This window comes from Astyanax mexicanus, chromosome 3 (genome assembly GCF_023375975.1).
Source record: "Astyanax mexicanus isolate ESR-SI-001 chromosome 3, AstMex3_surface, whole genome shotgun sequence".
NCBI classification, from domain to species: Eukaryota; Metazoa; Chordata; class Actinopteri; order Characiformes; family Acestrorhamphidae; genus Astyanax; species Astyanax mexicanus.
The window spans coordinates 10,675,970-10,699,628 of NC_064410.1; the positions used below are offsets into that span (position 1 = coordinate 10,675,970).

At 45.2% G+C, this 23,659-nt stretch overlaps 1 protein-coding gene across 1 annotated transcript in view; it reads right to left on the bottom strand.

Annotated features, from left to right (window-relative positions):
• The window catches only part of LOC111190173 (interferon-induced very large GTPase 1-like), a 79,261-nt gene that overhangs the window by 10,109 nt on the left and 45,493 nt on the right, over positions 1-23,659 (bottom strand). Inside the window, exons 4-5 of the mRNA XM_049475693.1 lie at positions 3,209-3,259; positions 2,405-3,031 (exon numbers count right to left, since the gene is read on the bottom strand). Of these exons, the coding sequence (XP_049331650.1) occupies positions 2,405-3,031; positions 3,209-3,259 (678 nt within the window). The remainder of the gene's footprint in view (positions 1-2,404; positions 3,032-3,208; positions 3,260-23,659) is intronic.

Genomic DNA, 23,659 nt, shown 5'->3' on the forward strand with positions numbered 1-23,659 from the left:
CTTTATACTGGAAGGAGTCGAGGAGAATAGAGTTCTTTTAATACAACTGTAAAATGTAAGTCCGTCCCTGGAAGCTGACCGGTCTGCGAATCGTGAGGCTTCAGGGTAGGCTCTCCAGGAGCCTCCTGTTAATAAACTTGTTTTGTTTTGAGAAGAATCTACGACTCCTGGTGAACCTTCATAAACCATAGTAAATGGATAATTATTTTGGTTTGTATGCAACAATTCCCAGTACCTGCACTGACCACACAGCCCCACAGCACCAAATTTTACTGTGGGGAGCAAGAGTTTGTCTTAAAATGCTGTGTTCTTTTTTTACCATGCATTTTTTTTTACCATGCATACCGCCAAATAACAAGTTTTAGTTTCATCAGCCCACAGAACCTTATTTCAAAATTAAGCTGGCTTGTCCAAATGTGTTTTAGCACCTCAAGTGACTCTGTTTGTGGTGTATGGTCAGAAAAGGCTTTTTCGGCATTAATTTCTCTCCCATACAGCATCTCCTTCTGTAAAATGTGCTGAATAGTTAAACGATGCACAGTGACACAGTAGGTCTTTGGAGCTGCTCTGTGGGTTGATTATCTGAGATTTTTCTTTTTCTGGCATTATTTTGTTTAAAAAATTATTGCACACTTTTTGTAAATCCTATAAACTTCATTTTATTTCTCGATTGTAGATTTTAAATTTAAGATTTAACTGAAATTGCTGATTTGAACAACCAATGATTCATAAATAAAAATCATGAAAATGATCAGGGGTGCCCAAATGTATGTAATTACATACACCTATGTCTGCAAATGTTTTCATGTGACACTACTAAAGAAATGAAACTTTGATATAACTGGATTGTACAACTTGGATGGCAGTATTGATTTACTTGCCAGTCCATACTGTATACCTTCAGCTACCATTGCAAGGCAGTTGTCATTTTGGAGGTGTGTTTGGGATCATTATATTCTTGGAAAACCTCCATGCGCCCCAGTTAGTGTTACAAGGTTCCAGGTGTGAATGGAAAGCAGGGCTGTCAAATTTGGTGTTCTCATACTGGGTACTAGATATTCAACATGGCACAATGCATTCAACAATGTAAGAATTGTTGTTCTCCTCAAAGATAACGGAGATAAACTAATATATAGCACGATAGCCTTGGTCATCCAGCAGTTTTTCAGAATGTGTTCCACTCAGAACAGGCCTCCCCAGGCTCATCAAACAAAGAAGCCAGCATTGCTGCAGAGCTTGAAGACGTATGAGGTCAGTCTGCAGCGCTCAGACCATGCGCCACACACTACATCAACCCGGTCTGCATGGAACATTCCTAAAATGTAGCCTTTTCTGAAGCTCATGCACAAGAAAGCAAAGGCAAGAAGGCAAGAAGTCCAAGAACATGGAATACTGGAACTGCTAACTTCAACCAATTATGTTGCACAGCTGAAAACTATTATACAAATAAGGGAGCAATACATGGACTACAGACCTAGACCTTTACCAGGACTTTTGTTTTGGACAGATGAATCCAAAGTTGAAATATTTGGGAAGAGTAACTAAAACAAACCAAATTTGAGCAATCTGTCCCAACTGAGAAGCATGGAGGAGGAAATGTCATAGTTTGGAGATGTTTTTTTTATACTCCATATATTCATCTGAGATGATCTCAAAGTCAAAAATGTCAAGAGAGATTTTAAGGGGATATAAAGAAAAATAAGGTTTTAACAAAAGCTGGACATATGAGATGGCAGTAGGGCTGACGTTACCTTCTCCAGTTTTTAGCAGCCTGCACTGTCTATGCACTGACCATTCATTCACTTGCATGCAGTGAGTTGCTGTGGGCAACCTGGAAAACCTGGAGTGGATTTTTAGTGGTATGTGTATTCCCCTATCAATCAAGAGGAATGGTTTCTTTTGTGACAAATTAGAAATAGCTCAGGGTGAACTAATAAATGAGGGGTGAACTGGGTAAATGTCACCCAACCACCAACAATGAATAAAAGAATAGTTTTTGCATATCAGTTCTGTTGATGCTCCACTGACTAGAATGGGGAGAATGTTGTCTTTACTGTTCTCACTCCAGGTCAGAATGCTGCTACTGCACCAATGGAATTTGCTGGATGGATTATTTTTCGACAAATTAGAAATAGCGCTGAGTAAATTAATATTTTATGGTAAATGTCACCCAACAACTGACTATAAATAAAATAATATTTTTTCATTATCATATTCTCTGAAAAATGGTCCAATAATCACAAATTCTGCCAGGGTCTGAGCACCACTGTGTAGCACAACATCAACTCAAAGGTAGCACTGTTACTTGGGCCTTGATTGTATCATTACACCCTAGACAAGGAAAAGCTTCTGTTTAGTCTAAGCAGTTCATTGTGACTTAATTCTTAAGTTTAATCATACTCACGTTTATGTAGGTCTGTTTGTCCAAACTCTTGTTCTGTTCTTTCTTTTTGTGGTTTCACAAGTGGAGCATCTTCAAACTCCTCACAGATAAGGTATTGTCCTCCATTCTTGCTAAACATCTCCTCCATCATCTTCACAACAGCAGAACTACTCCCTCTCAGCTCTAAACATCTGTTATTGCATTCTGCAATGATCTTCTGTACAATGATCTCCTGATCACTATCAACAGTACCATTATCTTTGTTTTCTGTCTTCAGAACCAGAGTGTGTTTATAAGGATCTTCAGACAGAGAGTGGAAGATGTAATGCAGTCTGTCAAGGTCTTTCTCAGTGAAGTCGTCTGGCTGTAGAACCAGAACTAGAACATGAGGTCCAGGAGAACACAGAGGCATGCACTCTCTCACTCTCTGATTCAGCTCCTCTGCAGACAGCTGAGGATCAAACAGGTGAGGTGTGTTGATGAGGGTGATGTATCTTCCCTCAACTGTTCCTCCATCGTTCTCACTGTGCTGCTCTACTGAAGGAGGCGGAGCGTCAGTATTAAAAGCATCTCTGCCCAGGATGAAGTTCCCCACTCTGCTGATCTCTGAGCTGTTCTTCCCCAGCAGAACCACCCTCAGCTCGGACACTGTTTAATGAAGAGGACATTATGAGTTAACATGATTATCGGAAATGTGTTACTGTATTAGCTTTACTACACCAGGCCAGAACTTTTTAGGTTCTACTACAATTTTCATGCTTCAAAATCTAATTATAGAAGCAGTGTAGTGTGAATTTATAATAATACAGAGCTAGTGTAACTTACTACTGGGAGGGGGAGTTATGCTTTTCCTCCTCTCCCCCAAATGTTCTGTATCTGTTCCAAAAACACAAAATGTTATTTTTTGATTTGTAGCACAACATAATAAAGCATCTGTCTGTAAATCGCTAAGCATCCCAAAAAAACATCAACATGTAAATAAGTAAGTTATCCAACATGTTTTACTTTATGCTTCATGCAATGGTAAAAGCTGTTAGCAGATACCTGTCTTTCTGTATCAGTTAAAACAGCAGCTTTAGAGAGATGTTGATGCTCCACTGACTAGAATGGGGAGAATGTTGTCTCTACTGTTCTCACTCCAGGTCAGAATGCTGCTACTGCACCAATGGAATTTGCTGGATGGATTATTTTTCAACAAATTAGAAAAAGCGCTGGGTAAACTAATATTTTATGGTAAATGTCACCCAACAACTGACTATAAATAAAATTCTCTGAAAAATGGTCCAATAATCACAAATTCTGCCAGGGTCTGAGCACCACTGTGTAGCACAACATCAACTCAAAGCTAGCACTGTTACTTGGGCCTTAATTGTATCATTACACCCCTAAAGGTAAACAAGGAAAACATCTGTTTGGTCTAAGTAGTTCATGGTGACTTACAGTGAACCCGGAAAGTATTCACAGCGCTTCACTTTTTCCACATTTTGTTACGTTACAGCCTGATTCCAAATTGTATTAAATTAATCTCTTTCCTCAAAATTCTACACAAAATACCCCATTATGCCCATGTGAAAAACGTTTTCTTGAGAGTTTTGAAAATCTATTAAAATTAAAAAACAAAGAAATCATATTTACATAAGTATTTACAGTCTTTGCTTAATACTTTGTAGAACCACCTTTGGCAGCAACTACAGCCTCAAGTCTTTTTGAAAATGATGCCACAAGCTTGGCACTCCTCTCTTTAGGCAGTTTTGCCCATTTTTCTCTGCAGTACCTCTGAAGCTCCATCAGGTTGGATGGGAGATGTCTGTGCACAGCCATTTTCAGATCTCTCCAGAGATGTTCAATCGGATTCGAGTCTGGGCTCTGGCTGGTGTCACGAACTTGCTCTGTTTCCCTGTATTTCTCCGTTTCCCAGTGTTTTTCCCCAGTATTTTTCCGCCACGTGTTTGTAATTTGTAGCTCCTGCCCTCGTTACCCGTTTCCCCAGGTGTTCATTGTTTCCTGTGTGTATAAATAGTCCCCTTATGTCTGTGTTTATTCGTCAGCCTTTGCACCTTCACCTGCCGTTTGTCTTCTCTCGTTTGTTCCAGTCTTTAGCCCCGTTTATTGCGCTCTGTTTATCTCTTTGTTTACCTCTTGTTTATTATCAAGTTTATTTCCTTTTTTATTTCTCTTTTCTTGTTATTATCTGTCTAGTTTAGTTCCTTGTTGTTTTTGTTAGCCTCCCTGTTTGTTTCGTTATTATTATCTTTGGTTTGTTTCTTTGTTTATTTATATTAAAGTTTGTCTTACCCGATATTACGGCTGCCTCCTGATCGTTACAGCTGGGCCACTCCAGGACATTCACAGAGATCTTGGCTGTGTACTTCGGATCGTTGTTCTGCTGAAAAATGAACCGTTGACCCAGTCTGAGGTCAAGAGCACTCTGGAGTAGCTTTTCATCCAGGATGTCTCTGTACATTGCTGCATTCATCTTTCCCTCTATCCTGACTAGTCTGCCAGTTCCTGCTGCTGAAAAACATCCCCATAGCATGATGCTGCCACCACCATGCTTTACTGTAGGGATGGTATTGGCTTCGTGATGAGCAGTGCCTGGTTTCCTCCAAACATGACACCTGGCATTCACACCAAAGAGTTCAATCTTTGTCTCATCAGACCAGAGAGTCCTTCAGGTGCCTTTTTGGCAATTTCCAGATGGGCTGCCTTGTGCCTTTTATTAAGGAGTTGCTTTCATCTGGCCACTCTGCCATACGACGACCGAGAGAGCGCGTCAGCTAGCTTAGCTAAACACAAGGCTGAATAGCCCATTGACTTTAACTACATTTATTTATTTTTTTCATTTAACCTATTTCATTTTATTTTAATTAACCCATTTACTTCATTTTATTATAATTTTTTTTTTTTTTTTTTTTTACCTCCGGACTATTTGATATGGCCCCACTTAGCTCTCCAACCGGTTGCAGCAGCTGTCTATGGCTGAGCCAGAAGGTCTCTGAACTGGAGGGAAGAATCTCTGTGCTCCACCAGATTAGAGACGATGAGGATCTCCTTGACTCCATGCTGGCGACATCTCAGGCGATCAGCGCGGGTTTAGACGGCAGTTTACCTCGAACGGCTGCTTCGATTTCGAGGGAGGAGGAGCACTGGCCTCCGCTTGGAGCTAAGCCCAAGACCCACGCCGCGCCAGCCTGAGCCATGGTCCGTCGCAGGTGGAGGTCCGCGGGGCGGTAGACTCTCTGCCCGCCACCCGAAAACGCGGGAGATCTGTCTGAGCAACAGGTTCTCCGTACTGGAAGAGCTGGATGACGCCACTCCAACAAAACCCATCAGAGTGAGCTCTTCAGCCAACTTCACCCCCACCCCATCCAGAAACCCCACTGGGCAGCGGGGGTTTCTGTTTTTATTTCTGGACCAATTCCTTCGCTAGGAAGAGGCTCAGGTCATTTTAGTGGACTTTTAAATCTTCATACCTGTCTTCAGAATACCTGCGTCTCCCAAGGCTTGGCTTTTATAGACAATTTTAACCTCTTTTGGAATCGCCCCTCTTTCTAAAGATTTGATGGCTTTCATCCCAATAGGCTGGGTGCTCAGATTTTAGGACACAATATGTTTTACTCTGTTTTTAATTTTAAATGACTACCCAAGACCTACAATGCAAGTTCAATTATACCAGTAGTCATTAGTAGTAGAAGACCTAGGACCAGCATTTTTACAAAAAATGCCTTTAATCTACAAAAGTTTAATGTTTTTAGTTATTGTAATAATCTTATACACGTTAAACCATCTCATATTACTGTAAACCAAAAGTAAAACTGTACAGTTAATCCAATGAGTAATCTTGAAAGTTTTCAAAAAAGAAAAGGTTTAGGTATAATCCATTTAAATAGTAGAAGCCTACTACAGAAAGATAGAATGGATCATCTTAAAATCCTGGTTGCACAATCTAATCCTGATATAATAGTTTTAACAGAGACCTGGCTTAGTCATAGAACCAATGATTAAGTTGTAGTTTTAAATAATTTTATCCTCCATAGAAAAGATTGAATTTCAAGGGGAGTAAATATACAGACTACGGTTTTATGTGCAGTATCTAAAGAAAAATGTTATGAGTTTTTAGCCCTTAAGGTTTCACTTGGGAAAAATAACTCTTTTGTTTTAATTGGGATATACAGGCCTCCCTCTGCCCCGCACTCTGCAGTCAAGGAATTAGCTGATCTTTTATCTAAATTTAGTAGTTCTGAATTGCTGGTTCTAGGTGATTTTAACCTCAACTGGCTTTCTAATGCATCCGATCACTTAAAGGAAATATGTGGAAATCTTACCCTAACACAATTAATCAATGAAACAAGTCGCCCAAATCTGAAAGAAGCTACCAAGTCAACCCTGATAGATCTAATACTGTCCAATAAAGCTGACAAAATTACTGCTTCAGGAGTCTTTTAACTTGGCATAAATGATCATTGTCCCATCGGATGCATTAGAAGCAGTTGGACAAACAAAACAGGCTCTCGATTGGTGGTTAGAAGAAATTTTAATAATTTTAACGAGGAAGTTTTCCTTTCTGACTTGGCAATGAGTGAAATCTACCTTACTTCAGAAATCCCTGATGTGGATGGGGCACTAAACCATTTCAGTAAAACTTTAACAGTGGTAAACAAACATGCCCCTTTTAAAAGGTCAAGAAGAAGAGACGGTCAAGCCCCTGGTTTACAGGTGAAGTTTCCTCATTGTTTAAGGCCAGAAATAAAGCTTGGTCAACTGCTAGACGCTCAGGGGAGAGAGACCATCAGCTTATATTTAGACAGCTGAGAAACAAATGTACTTCTGTTGTTAGAAAAGCTAAATCAGAATATTACCTTAACTTAATCACCAGCTCTAGAAACCCTCAAAACTTCTGGAAAATAGTACATTCCCTCAAAAATAATTCTCATCCCTTTCCAACCAGTGTTTTAGTTAATGATAAGCTAATTTCTGGCCAGAAGGAAATATGTCAAGCTTTTAACTCACATTTTGCTGCAGCTGGCCACATCTTTGATAAAAATAGCACAAAGATATTGAATAAAACTGATCCCAACTCTACTGTTTCTAAAACACATGGTCTCTTCTCACTTCAGCCATTTTCTCCATATTTAGTTGCTAATGCCCTGGCTAAAATTAATCCACGAAAAACCACTGGAGAAGATGGGCTGGACCCCTTTTTTATTGCATCTCGCAGCCCCAATTATTTCAGAATACATTTTATACATTTTAATCTCTCAGTTTTATCTTGCAGAATTCCCAGGGTCTGGAAAACAGCTCATGTAATTCCTCTGCATAAAGGTGGTGAGACAACAGAGTTAAGTAATTATAGACCAATCTCACAAAAACTGTCGTGTTTAGCAAAGATTTTAGTATCTCTAGTGAACCAACAATTGAAATAATTTCTTCTCGAAAATTCTGTTTTATCTAAATATTAGTCTAATTTTAGAGAAGGACAAAGCACTATCTCTGCTACAACATTGGCTTTAAATGATCTCTATTCAGAAATGGACAAGAAGAAACATTGTGCAGCTATTTTTATTGAATTAACAAAAGCCTTCGACACAGTTGATCACTCTCTTCTTTTAAGGAATTTGGCTTTGATAAATATGTTCTGGAATTGACCCAAAACTACCTCACTGACAGAAAACAATCCATGTCATTAAATAATTTTAAATCAGATTTGGTATCTGTGACTAAAGGCGTCCCACAAGGTTCAATTTTGGGTCCAGTTCTATTTAATATATACATAAATAATATTGCTGCCTCTGCTTCTACCTCAGACTGCAAAATCCACCTTTATGCAGATGACACAATTTTATATTGCTCAGCTGATTCTGTTCAGGCTGCAACAAGAAAATTACAGAGCTCATTTAATGCCTAACAAGTTGCATTGTATAAGCACAAACTAGTTTTAAATGCCATGAAAACTAAGTTTATGTTGTTTTCCAGATCTCTAAACACCGATTTTAGTACTGTAAACATTACAACCCTGGAAGGATCCAGCATTGAGAGAGTCACAGAGTATAAATATCTTGGCATATGGCTGCATGATAAACTCAGCTTTAAACCACACATAAATAAACTAATCAGTAAATGCAGACAAAAGCTGGGTTATTTTTATAGACACAAGTCCTGTTTCCCCATGCACGCCAGAAAAAGAATAGTTGAGGCAACTTTACTGTCAGTGCTGGACTATGGCGACATTATTTATAAACATGCTCCCTCAGATTATTGGACCCAGTGTATCACTCTGCACTGAGGTTCATCACTGGAGATCCATACAGAACTCACCACTGTGAGCTGTACGCAAAAGTTGGTTGGCCATCTTTAACGGTACGAAGATAAAAACACTGGTTGATTTTTATTTATAAGACACTCTTCGGTCATTTTCCAGAATACATCGCTTCATTGATGAATGTAAAAAACAGTAATTATCTGACTCGCACTAGTGATTGGATCAGCTGCCAGGTTCCGAAAGTTTTTAGTGAACTGGGAAAATCTGCTTTTAGCTACAGTGCACCAGTGAGCTGGAATTCACTACAGGACACTCAAAATCTCAGCTCACTGGTGTCACTAAATCATTTTAAACTATTAATATCTAACCACTTTCAGACAGCCTGTTCCTGTTTTACTTAAACTTATTTATTCTTAACTTTTATTTTAGTTCTTCTTTTAGTTTTATTATTTCCTTTTTCATTTTGTTTCCTTATTTTATTTTCATTTTATTTATTTTTTATTATTCTTATTCTTATAGTTATTATAGTTATAGTTTTGTATTTTTGCTTTTTATCTTTTGATTTTTTTTATTAGTGTGATTGCAGATCACACTATTGATCTTCTTAAGTCTGTTTCTTATTAGTGTGATTGCAGATCACACTATTGATCTTCTTAAGTCTGTTTCTTATTAGTGTGATTGCAGTATGCAATCACAGTATTGTTCTTCTTAAGTCTTATTCTTCTTATTATTATTATTCCACCTGTTTTTTGTCCGGTTAACTAGTGCCGCAGTTTTCGAAATATCGACTTCGTTCAAAAGAGAAAACGTGCGTCCATATCGGGAATGGTGGGCTTGTATACAGCTTTCCGATCGGACTTACGTTTTTCGTAAAAACTTCGTAAGTACGCGTTTTTTTGACCATTGAAAATGAATGGGCAGAACTTTGCACGCCCGTGGACGTCGCAATTTTTGAAATACGAAGATGAAACCAATTGAGGACCTGTAGAACTTATTGAGCTCTTTCCGAAAATATGCGTTACGAAAAGTTACGACGTACGGATTTCGTACGATTGTCGTACGAAGTGGCCCCATTGGAATGAATGGGGCCAATCGGAGGACGGCAGCTAGATCGAAGGACAGGTAGCTAGAACTCCAGTACTGTGTGTAATGGAGCAGCTATGGGATAAAACAGCATTAGGTCAAAAGTTTGGACACCCCGGCCCCCCAGTACTGTGTGTAATGGAGCCACGGGTCAAAAGTTTGGACACCCCGGCCCCCCCAGTACTGTGTGTAATGGAGCCACGGGTCAAAAGTTTGGACACCCCAGAACGGCCAAAGCAACCTAGCGTGCATAGCTGATTGATGTATTTGCACGTTGCGTAGCAACGTGCAAACACCATTTAATCAAATTTATGCATATACATCACCTAGCAACCACCTAGCAACACCTTAGCAACCACCTAGCAACCACCTAGCAACACCTTAGCAACCACCCCGGATACCATAGCAACACCTTAGCAACCGCCTAGCAACACCTTAGCAACCACCTAGCAAACACCTAGCAACACCTTAGCAACCACCCCGGATACCATAGCAACACCTTAGCAACCGCCTAGCAACACCTTAGCAACCACCTAGCAACCACCTAGCAACACCTTAGCAACCACCCCGGATACCATAGCAACACCTTAGCAACCGCCTAGCAACCACCTAGCAACACCTTAGCAACCACCCCGGATACCATAGCAACACCTTAGCAACCGCCTAGCAACACGCTAGCAACCACCTAGCAACCACCTAGCAACACCTTAGCAACCACCCCGGATACCATAGCAACACCTTAGCAACCGCCTAGCAACACCCTAGCAACCACCTAGCAACCACCTAGCAACACCTTAGCAACCACCCCGGATACCATAGCAACACCTTAGCAACCGCCTAGCAACACCCTAGCAACCACCTAGCAACCACCTAGCAACACCTTAGCAACCACCCAAGATACCATAGCAACACCTTAGCAACCGCCTAGCAACACCTTAGCAACCACCTAGCAACCACCTAGCAACACCTTAGCAACCACCCCGGATACCATAGCAACACCTTAGCAACCGCCTAGCAACACCCTAGCAATCACCTAGCAACCACCTAGCAACACCTTAGCAACCACCCCGGATACCATAGCAACACCTTAGCAACCGCCTAGCAACACCCTAGCAACCACCTAGCAACCACTTAGCAACACCTTAGCAACCACCCCGGATACCGTAGCAACACCTTAGCAACCGCCTAGCAACACCATAGCAACCACCTAGCAACCACCTAGCAACACCTTAGCAACCACCCAAGATACCATAGCAACACCTTAGCAACCGCCTAGCAACACCCTAGCAACCACCTAGCAACCATCTAGCAACACCTTAGCAACCACCCCGGATACCATAGCAACACCTTAGCAACCGCCTAGCAACACCTTAGCAACCACCTAGCAACCACCTAGCAACACCTTAGCAACCACCCCAAATACCATAGCAACACCTTAGCAACCGCCTAGCAACACCTTAGCAACCGCCTAGCAACACCTTAGCAACCACCTAGCAACACCTTAGCAACCACCTAGCAACCACCTAGCAACACCTTAGCAACCACCCGGATACCATAGCAACACCTTAGCAACCGCCTAGCAACACCTTAGCAACCACCTAGCAACCACTTAGCAACACCTTAGCAACCACCCGGATACCATAGCAACACCTTAGCAACCGCCTAGCAACACCTTAGCAACCACCTAACAACACCTTAGCAACCACCCCGGATACCATAGCAACACCTTAGCAACACCATAGCAGATACCAGCCAGCACTGCAATCACACTCGCAGTTTCTGTAGGAACTGCAATCTAGTTAGTGTGATTGCAGTAATGCAATCACAGTATTGTTCTTCTTAAGTCTTATTCTTCTTCTTCTTCTTATTATTATTCCACCTGTTTTTTGTCCGGTTAACTAGTGCCGCAGTTTTCGAAATATCGACTTCGTTCAAAAGAGAAAACGTGCGTCCATATCGGGAATGGTGGGCTTGTATACAGCTTTCCGATCGGACTTACGTTTTTCGTAAAAACTTCGTAAGTACGCGTTTTTTTGCCCATTGAAAATGAATGGGCAGAACTTTGCACGCCCGTGGACGTCGCAATTTTTGAAATACGAAGATGAAACCAATTGAGGACCTGTAGAACTTATTGAGCTCTTTCCGAAAATATGCGTTACGAAAAGTTACGACGTACGGATTTCGTACGATTGTCGTACGAAGTGGCCCCATTGGAATGAATGGGGCCCATCGGAGGACGGCAGCTAGATCGAAGGACAGGTAGCTAGAACTCCAGTACTGTGAGTGTAATGGAGCAGCTATGGGATAAAACAGCATTAGGTCAAAAGTTTGGACACCCCGGCCCCCCAGTACTGTGTGTAATGGAGCCATGGGTCAAAAGTTTGGACACCCCAGAGCCCCAGTACTGTGTGTAATGGAGCCACGGGTCAAAAGTTTGGACACCCCCGAACGGCCAGAGCAACCTAGCGTGCATAGCTGATTGATGTATTTGCACGTTGCGTAGCAACGTGCAAACACCATTTAATCAAATTTATGCATATACATCACCTAGCAACCACCTAGAAACACCATAGCAACCACCCCGGATACCATAGCAACACCTTAGCAACCGCCTAGCAACACCATAGCAACCACCTAGCAACCATCTATTAACACCTTAGCAACCACCCCAGATACCATAGCAACACCTTAGCAACCCCCTAGCAACACCCTAGCAACCACCTAGCAACCACCTAGCAACACCTTAGCAACCACCCCGGATACCATAGCAACACCTTAGCAACCGCCTAGCAACACCCTAGCAACCACCTAGCAACCACCTAGCAACACCTTAGCAAACACCCCGGATACCATAGCAACACCTTAGCAACCGCCTAGCAACACCCTAGCAACCACCTAGCAACCACCTAGCAACACCTTAGCAACCACCCCGGATACCATAGCAACACCTTAGCAACCGCCTAGCAACACCCTAGCAACCACCTAGCAACCACCTAGCAACACCTTAGCAACCACCCCGGATACCATAGCAACACCTTAGCAACCGCCTAGCAACACCCTAGCAACCACCTAGCAACCACCTAGCAACACCTTAGCAACCACCCCGGATACCATAGCAACACCTTAGCAACCGCCTAGCAACACCCTAGAAACCACCTAGCAACCACCTAGCAACACCTTAGCAACCACCCCGGATACCATAGCAACACCTTAGCAACCGCCTAGCAACACCCTAGCAACCACCTAGCAACACCTTAGCAACCACCCCGGATACCATAGCAACACCTTAGCAACCGCCTAGCAACACCCTAGCAACCACCTAGCAACACCTTAGCAACCACCCCGGATACCATAGCAACACCTTAGCAACCGCCTAGCAACACCTTAGCAACCACCTAGCAACACCTTAGCAACCACCCCGGATACCATAGCAACACCTTAGCAACCGCCTAGCAACACCTTAGCAACCACCTAGCAACACCTTAGCAACCACCCCGGATACCATAGCAACACCTTAGCAACCGCCTAGCAACACCCTAGCAACCACCTAGCAACCACCTAGCAACACCTTAGCAACCACCCCGGATACCATAGCAACACCTTAGCAACCGCCTAGCAACCGCCTAGCAACACCCTAGCAACCACCTAGCAACACCTTAGCAACCACCCCGGATACCATAGCAACACCTTAGCAACCGCCTAGCAACACCCTAGCAACCACCTAGCAACCACCTAACAACACCTTAGCAACCACCCCGGATACCATAGCAACACCTTAGCAACCGCCTAGCAACACCCTAGCAACCACCTAGCAACACCTTAGCAACCACCCCGGATACCATAGCAACACCTTAGCAACCGCCTAGCAACACCTTAGCAACCACCTAGCAACCACCTAGCAACACCTTACCAACCACCCTGGATACCATAGCAACACCTTAGCAACCGCCTAGCAACACCCTAGCAACCACCTAGCAACCACCTAGCAACACCTTAGCAACCACCCCGGATACCATAGCAACACCTTAGCAACCGCCTAGAAACACCCTAGCAACCACCTAGCAACACCTTAGCAACCACCCCGGATACCATAGCAACACCTTAGCAACCGCCTAGCAGCACCCTAGCAACCACCTAGCAACCACCTAGGAACACCTTAGCAACCACCCCGGATACCATAGCAACACCTTAGCAACCGCCTAGCAACACCTTAGCAACCACCTAGCAACCACCTAGCAACACCTTAGCAACCACCCCGGATACCATAGCAACACCTTAGCAACCGCCTAGCAACACCTTAGCAACCACCTAGCAACCACCTAGCAACACCTTAGCAACCACCCCGGATACCATAGCAACACCTTAGCAACCACCTAGCAACACCTTAGCAACCACCTAGCAACACCTTAGCAGATACCAGCCAGCACTGCAATCACACTCGCAGTTTCTGCAGGAACTGCAATCTAGTTAGTGTGATTGCAGTAATGCAATCACAGTATTGATCTTCTTAAGTCTTATTCTTCTTCTTCTTCTTCTTCTTATTATTATTATTATTAGTGTGATTGCAGTAATGCAATCACAGTATTGTTCTTCTTAAGTCTTATTCTTCTTCTTCTTCTTCTTCTTCTTCTTCTTCTTCTTATTATTCCACCTGTTTTTTGTCCGGTTAACTAGTGCCGCAGTTTTCGAAATATCGACTTCGTTCAAAAGAGAAAACGTTCGTCCATATCGGGAATGGTGGGCTTGTATACAGCTTTCCGATCGGACTTACGTTTTTCGTAAAAACTTCGTAAGTACGCGTTTTTTCGCGCATTGAAAATGAATGGGCAGAACTTTGCACGCCCGTGGACGTCGCAATTTTTGAGATACGAAGATGAAACAAATTGAGGACCTGTAGAACTTATTGAGCTCTTTCCGAAAATATGCGTTACGAAAAGTTACGACGTACGGATTTCATACGAATGTCGTACGAAGTGGCCCCATAGGAATGAATGGGGCCAATCGGAGGACGGCAGCTAGATCGAAGGACAGGTAGCTAGAACTCCAGTACTGTGTGTAATGGAGCAGCTATGGGATAAAACAGCATTAGGTCAAAAGTTTGGACACCCCGGCCCCCCAGTACTGTGTGTAATGGAGCCATGGGTCAAAAGTTTGGACACCCCAGAGCCCCAGTACTGTGTGTAATGGAGCCACGGGTCAAAAGTTTGGACACCCCCGAACGGCCAGAGCAACCTAGCGTGCATAGCTGATTGATGTATTTGCACGTTGCGTAGCAACGTGCAAACACCATTTAATCTAATTTATGCATATAAATCACCTAGCAACCACCTAGAAACACCATAGCAACCACCCCGGATACCATAGCAACACCTTAGCAACCACCTAGCAACTGCTTAGGAGTGACCTACCAACCACTTAGCAACACCATAGCAACCACCCTGGATACCATAGCAACACCTTAGCAACCGCCTAGCAACACCCTAGCAACCACCTAGCAACCACCTAGCAACACCTTAGCAACCACCCCGGATACCATAGCAACACCTTAGCAACCGCCTAGCAACACCCTAGCAACCACCTAGCAACCACCTAGCAACACCTTAGCAACCACCCCGGATACCATAGCAACACCTTAGCAACCGCCTAGCAACACCCTAGCAACCACCTAGCAACACCATAGCAACCACCCTGGATACCATAGCAACACCTTAGCAACCGCCTAGCAACACCCTAGCAACCACCTAGCAACCACCTAGCAACACCTTAGCAACCACCCCGGATACCATAGCAACACCTTAGCAACCGCCTAGCAACACCCTAGCAACCACCTAGCAACCACCTAGCAACACCCTAGCAACCACCTAGCAACCACCTAGCAACACCTTAGCAACCACCCCGGATACCATAGCAACACCTTAGCAACCGCCTAGCAACACCCTAGCAACCACCTAGCAACCACCTAGCAACACCTTAGCAACCACCCCGGATACCATAGCAACACCTTAGCAACCGCCTAGCAACACCCTAGCAACCACCTAGCAACCACCTAGCAACACCTTAGCAACCACCCCGGATACCATAGCAACACCTTAGCAACCGCCTAGCAACACCCTAGCAACCACCTAGCAACACCTTAGCAACCACCCCGGATACCATAGCAACACCTTAGCAACCGCCTAGCAACACCTTAGCAACCACCTAGCAACACCTTAGCAACCACCCCGGATACCATAGCAACACCTTAGCAACCGCCTAGCAACACCTTAGCAACCACCTAGCAACACCTTAGCAACCACCCCGGATACCATAGCAACACCTTAGCAACCGCCTAGCAACACCCTAGCAACCACCTAGCAACCACCTAGCAACACCTTAGCAACCACCCCGGATACCATAGCAACACCCTAGCAACCACCTAGCAACACCTTAGCAACCACCCCGGATACCATAGCAACACCTTAGCAACCGCCTAGCAACACCTTAGCAACCACCTAGCAACCACCTAGCAACACCTTAGCAACCACCCCGGATACCATAGCAACACCTTAGCAACCGCCTAGCAACACCTTAGCAACCACCTAGCAACCACCTAGCAACACCTTAGCAACCACCCTGGATACCATAGCAACACCTTAGCAACCGCCTAGCAACACCTTAGCAACCACCTAGCAACACCTTAGCAACCACCCCAGATACCATAGCAACACCTTAGCAACCGCCTAGCAACACCTTAGCAACCACCTAGCAACCACTTAGCAACACCTTAGCAACCACCCCGGATACCATAGCCACACCTTAGCAACCACTTAGCAACACCTTAGCAACACCATAGCAGATACCAGCCAGCACTGCAATCACACTCGCAGTTTCTGTAGGAACTGCAATCTAGTTCCACCTGTTTTTTGTCCGGTTAACTAGTGCCGCAGTTTTCGAAATATCGACTTCGTCCAAAAGAGAAAACGTGCGTCCTTATCGGGAATGGTGGGCTTGTATACAGCTTTCCGATCGGACTTACGTTTGTCGTAAAAACTTCGTAAGTACGCGTTTTTTTGCCCATTGAAAATGAATGGCCAGAACTTTGCACGCCCGTGGACGTCGCAACTTTTGAAATACGAAGATGAAACCAATTGAGGACCTGTAGAACTTATTGAGCTCTTTCCGAAAATATGCGTTACGAAAAGTTACGACGTACGGATTTCGTACGATTGTCGTACGAAGTGGCCCCATTGGAATGAATGGGGCCAATCGGAGGACGGCTGCTAGATCGAAGGACAGGTAGCTAGAACTCCAGTACTGTGAGTGTATGGAGCAGCTATGGGATAAAACAGCATTAGGTCAAAAGTTTGGACACCCCGGCCCCCCAGTACTGTGTGTAATGGAGCCACGGGTCAAAAGTTTGGACACCCCGGCCCCCCCAGTACTGTGTGTAATGGAGCCACGTGCATAGCTGATTGATGTATTTGCACGTTGCGTAGCAACGTGCAAACACCATTTAATCTAATTTATGCATATACATCACCTAGCAACCACCTAGCAACACCTTAGCAACCACCTAGCAACACCTTAGCAACCACCCAGGATACCATAGCAACACCTTAGCAACCGCCTAGCAACACCTTAGCAACCACCTAGCAAACACCTAGCAACACCTTAGCAACCACCCTGGATACCATAGCAACACCTTAGCAACCGCCTAGCAACACCTTAGCAACCACCTAGCAACCACCTAGCAACACCTTAGCAACCACCCCGGATACCATAGCAACACCTTAGCAACCGCCTAGCAACACCTTAGCAACCACCTAGCAACCACCTAGCAACACCTTAGCAACCACCCCGGATACCATAGCAACACCTTAGCAACCACCTAGCAACACCCTAGCAACCACCTAGCAACCACCTAGCAACACCTTAGCAACCACCCCGGATACCATAGCAACACCTTAGCAACCGCCTAGCAACACCCTAGCAACCACCTAGCAACCACCTAGCAACACCTTAGCAACCACCCCGGATACCATAGCAACACCTTAGCAACCGCCTAGCAACACCTTAGCAACCACCTAGCAACCACCTAGCAACACCCTAGCAACCACCCCGGATACCATAGCAACACCTTAGCAACCGCCTAGCAACACCTTAGCAACCACCTAGCAACCACCTAGCAACACCTTAGCAACCACCCCGGATACCATAGCAACACCTTAGCAACCGCCTAGCAACACCTTAGCAACCACCTAGCAACCAACTAGCAACACCTTAGCAACCACCCCGGACACCATAGCAACACCTTCGCAACCGCCTAGCAACACCCTAGCAACCACCTAGCAACCACCTAGCAACACCTTAGCAACCACCCCAGATACCATAGCAACACCTTAGCAACCGCCTAGCAACACCCTAGCAACCACCTAGCAACCACCTAGCAACACCTTAGCAACCACCCCGGATACCATAGCAACACCTTAGCAACCGCCTAGCAACACCTTAGCAACCACCTAGCAACCACCTAGCAACCACCTAGCAACCACCTAGCAACCACCTAGCAACACCTTAGCAACCACCCCAAATACCATAGCAACACCTTAGCAACCGCCTAGCAACACCTTAGCAACCACCTAGCAACACCTTCGCAACCACCTAGTAACCACCTAGCAACACCTTAGCAACCACCCCAGATACCATAGCAACACCTTAGCAACCGCCTAGCAACAGCTTAGCAACCACCTAGCAACATCTTAGCAACCACCCCGGATACCATAGCAACACCTTAGCAACACGTTAGCAGATACCAGCCAGCACTGCAATCACACTCGCAGTTTCTGTAGGAACTGCAATCTAGTTCTTCTTCTTCTTCTTCTTCTTCTTCTTCTTATTATTATTAGTGTGATTGCAGTAATGCAATCACAGTATTGATCTTCTTAAGTCTTATTCTTCTTCTTCTTCTTCTTCTTATTATTATTATTATTAGTGTGATTGCAGTAATGCAATCACAGTATTGTTCTTCTTAAGTCTTATTAGTGTGATTGCAGTAATGCAATCACAGTATTGATCTTCTTAAGTCTTATTCTTCTTCTTCTTCTTATTATTATTATTATTATTATTATTCCACCTGTTTTTTGTCCGGTTAACTAGTGCCGCAGTTTTCGAAATATCGACTTCGTTCAAAAGAGAAAACGTGCGTCCTTATCGGGAATGGTGGGCTTGTATACAGCTTTCCGATCGGACTTACGTTTTTCGTAAAAACTTCGTAAGTACGCGTTTTTTTGCCCATTGAAAATGAATGGGTAGAACTTTGCACGCCCGTGGACGTCGCAATTTTTGAAATACGAAGATGAAACCAATTGAGGACCTGTAGAACTTATTGAGCTCTTTCCGAAAATATGCGTTACGAAAAGTTACGACGTACGGATTTCGTACGAATGTCGTACGAAGTGGCCCCATTGGAATGAATGGGGCCAATCGGAGGACGGCAGCTAGATCGAAGGACAGGTAGCTAGAACTCCAGTACTGTGTGTAATGGAGCAGCTATGGGATAAATCAGCGTTAGGTCAAAAGTTTGGACACCCCGGCCCCCCAGTACTGTGTGTAATGGAGCCATGGGTCAAAAGTTTGGACACCCCGGCCCCCCAGTACTGTGTGTACTGGAGCCACGGGTCAAAAGTTTGGACACCCCCGAACGGCCAGAGCAACCTAGCGTGCATAGCTGATTGATGTATTTGCACGTTGCGTAGCAACGTGCAAACACCATTTAATCTAATTTATGCATATAAATCACCTAGCAACCACCTAGAAACACCATAGCAACCACCACAGATACCATAGCAACACCTTAGCAACCGCCTAGCAACACCTTAGCAACCACCTAGCAACCACCTAGCAACACCTTAGCAACCTCCCCGGATACCATAGCAACACCTTAGCAACCGCCTAGCAACACCTTAGCAACCGCATAGCAACCACTTAGCAACACCTTAGCAACCACCCCGGATACCATAGCAACACCTTAGCAACCGCCTAGCAACCACCTAGCAACACCTTAGCAACCACCCCGGATACCATAGCAACACCTTAGCAACCGCCTAGCAACACCCTAGCAACCACCTAGCAACCACCTAGCAACACCTTAGCAACCACCCCGGATACCATAGCAACACCTTAGCAACCGCCTAGCAACACCCTAGCAACCACCTAGCAACCACCTAGCAACACCTTAGCAACCATCCCGGATACCATAGCAACACCTTAGCAACCGCCTAGCAACACCCTAGCAACCACCTAGCAACCACCTAGCAACACCTTAGCAACCACCCCGGATACCATAGCAACACCTTAGCAACCGCCTAGCAACACTCTAGCAACCACCTAGCAACCACCTAGCAACACCTTAGCAACCACCCCGGATACCATAGCAACACCTTAGCAACCGCCTAGCAACACCTTAGCAACCACCTAGCAACCACTTAGCAACACCTTAGCAACCACCCCGGATACCATAGCAACACCTTAGCAACCGCCTAGCAACCACCTAGCAACACCTTAGCAACCACCCCGGATACCATAGCAACACCTTAGCAACCACCTAGCAACACCTTAGCAACCATCCCGGATACCATAGCAACACCTTAGCAACCGCCTAGCAATACCTTAGCAACCACCTAGCAACATCTCAGCAACCACCCCGGATACCATAGCAACACCTTAGCAACCACCTAGCAACACCTTAGCAACCACCTAGCAACACCTTAGCAGATACCAGCCAGCACTGCAATCACACTCGCAGTTTCTGCAGGAACTGCAATCTAGTTCTTATTATTATTATTATTATTATTATTATTATTCCACCTGTTTTTTGTCCGGTTAACTAGTGCCGCAGTTTTCGAAATATCGACTTCGTTCAAAAGAGAAAACGTGCGTCCATATCGGGAATGGTGGGCTTGTATACAGCTTTCCGATCGGACTTACGTTTTTCGTTAAAACTTCGTAAGTACGCGTTTTTTTGCCCATAGAAAATGAATGGGCAGAACTTTGCACGTCCGTGGACGTCGCAATTTTTGAAATACTAAGATGAAACCAATTGAGGACCTGTAGAACTTATTGAGCTCTTTCCGAAAATATGCGTTACGAAAAGTTACGACGTACGGATTTCGTACGAATGTCGTACGAAGTGGCCCCATTGGAATGAATGGGGCCAATCGGAGGACGGCAGCTAGATCGAAGGACAGGTAGCTAGAACTCCAGTACTGTGAGTGTATGGAGCAGCTATGGGATAAAACAGCATTAGGTCAAAAGTTTGGACACCCCGGCCCCCCAGTACTGTGTGTAATGGAGCCACGGGTCAAAAGTTTGGACACCCCGGCCCCCCAGTACTGTGTGTAATGGAGCCACGGGTCAAAAGTTTGGACACCCCCGAACGGCCAGAGCAACCTAGCGTGCATAGCTGATTGATGTATTTGCACGTTGCGTAGCAACGTGCAAACACCATTTAATCAAATTCATGCATATACATCACCTAGCAACCACCTAGAAACACCATAGCAACCACCCTGGATACCATAGCAACACCTTAGCAACCGCCTAGCAACACCATAGCAACCACCTAGCAACCATCTAGCAACACCTTAGCAACCACCCCAGATACCATAGCAACACCTTAGCAACCGCCTAGCAACACCCTAGCAACCACCTAGCAACCACCTAGCAACACCTTAGCAACCACCCCGGATACCATAGCAACACCTTAGCAACCGCCTAGCAACACCCTAGCAACCACCTAGCAACCACCTAGCAACACCTTAGCAACCACCCCGGATACCATAGCAACACCTTAGCAACCGCCTAGCAACACCCTAGCAACCACCTAGCAACACCTTAGCAACCACCCCGGATACCATAGCAACACCTTAGCAACCGCCTAGCAACACCCTAGCAACCACCTAGCAACCACCTAGCAACACCTTAGCAACCACCCCGGATACCATAGCAACACCTTAGCAACCGCCTAGCAACACCCTAGCAACCACCTAGCAACCACCTAGCAACACCTTAGCAACCACCCCGGATACCATAGCAACACCTTAGCAACCGCCTAGCAACACCCTAGCAACCACCTAGCAACCACCTAGCAACACCTTAGCAACCACCCCAGATACCATAGCAACACCTTAGCAACCGCCTAGCAACACCCTAGCAACCACCTAGCAACACCTTAGCAACCACCCTGGATACCATAGCAACACCTTAGCAACCGCCTAGCAACACCCTAGCAACCACCTAGCAACCACCTAGCAACACCTTAGCAACCACCCCGGATACCATAGCAACACCTTAGCAACCGCCTAGCAACACCCTAGCAACCACCTAGCAACCACCTAGCAACACCTTAGCAACCACCCCGGATACCATAGCAACACCTTAGCAACCGCCTAGCAACACCCTAGCAACCACCTAGCAACACCTTAGCAACCACCCCGGATACCATAGCAACACCTTAGCAACCGCCTAGCAACACCCTAGCAACCACCTAGCAACACCTTAGCAACCACCCCGGATACCATAGCAACACCTTAGCAACCACCTAGCAACCACCTAGCAACACCTTAGCAACCACCCCGGATACCATAGCAACACCTTAGCAACCGCCTAGCAACACCTTAGCAACCACCTAGCAACCAGCTAGCAACACCTTAGCAACCACCCCGGATACCATAGCAACACCTTAGCAACCGCCTAGCAACACCTTAGCAACCACCTAGCAACACCTTAGCAACCACCCCAGATACCATAGCAACACCTTAGCAACCACCTAGCAACCACTTAGCAACACCTTAGCAACCACCCCGGATACCATAGCCACACCTTAGCAACCACTTAGCAACACCTTAGCAACACCACAGCAGATACCAGCCAGCACTGCAATCACACTCGCAGTTTCTGTAGGAACTGCAATCTAGTTATTATTATTATTCCACCTGTTTTTTGTCCGGTTAACTAGTGCCGCAGTTTTCGAAATATCGACTTCGTTCAAAAGAGAAAACGTGCGTCCTTATCGGGAATGGTGGGCTTGTATACAGCTTTCCGATCGGACTTACGTTTTTCGTAAAAACTTCGTAAGTACGCGTTTTTTTGCCCATTGAAAATGAATGGGCAGAACTTTGCACGCCCGTGGACGTCGCAATTTTTGAAATACGAAGATGAAACCAATTGAGGACCTGTAGAACTTATTGAGCTCTTTCCGAAAATATGCGTTACGAAAAGTTACGACGTACGGATTTCGTACGAATGTCGTACGAAGTGGCCCCATTGGAATGAATGGGGCCAATCGGAGGACGGCAGCTAGATCGAAGGACAGGTAGCTAGAACTCCAGTACTGTGTGTAATGGAGCAGCTATGGGATAAATCAGCGTTAGGTCAAAAGTTTGGACACCCCGGCCCCCCAGTACTGTGTGTAATGGAGCCATGGGTCAAAAGTTTGGACACCCCGGCCCCCCAGTACTGTGTGTACTGGAGCCACGGGTCAAAAGTTTGGACACCCCCGAACGGCCAGAGCAACCTAGCGTGCATAGCTGATTGATGTATTTGCACGTTGCGTAGCAACGTGCAAACACCATTTAATCTAATTTATGCATATAAATCACCTAGCAACCACCTAGAAACACCATAGCAACCACCACAGATACCATAGCAACACCTTAGCAACCGCCTAACAACACCTTAGCAACCACCTAGCAACCACCTAGCAACACCTTAGCAACCTCCCCGGATACCATAGCAACACCTTAGCAACCGCCTAGCAACACCTTAGCAACCGCATAGCAACCACTTAGCAACACCTTAGCAACCACCCCGGATACCATAGCAACACCTTAGCAACCGCCTAGCAACCACCTAGCAACACCTTAGCAACCACCCCGGATACCATAGCAACACCTTAG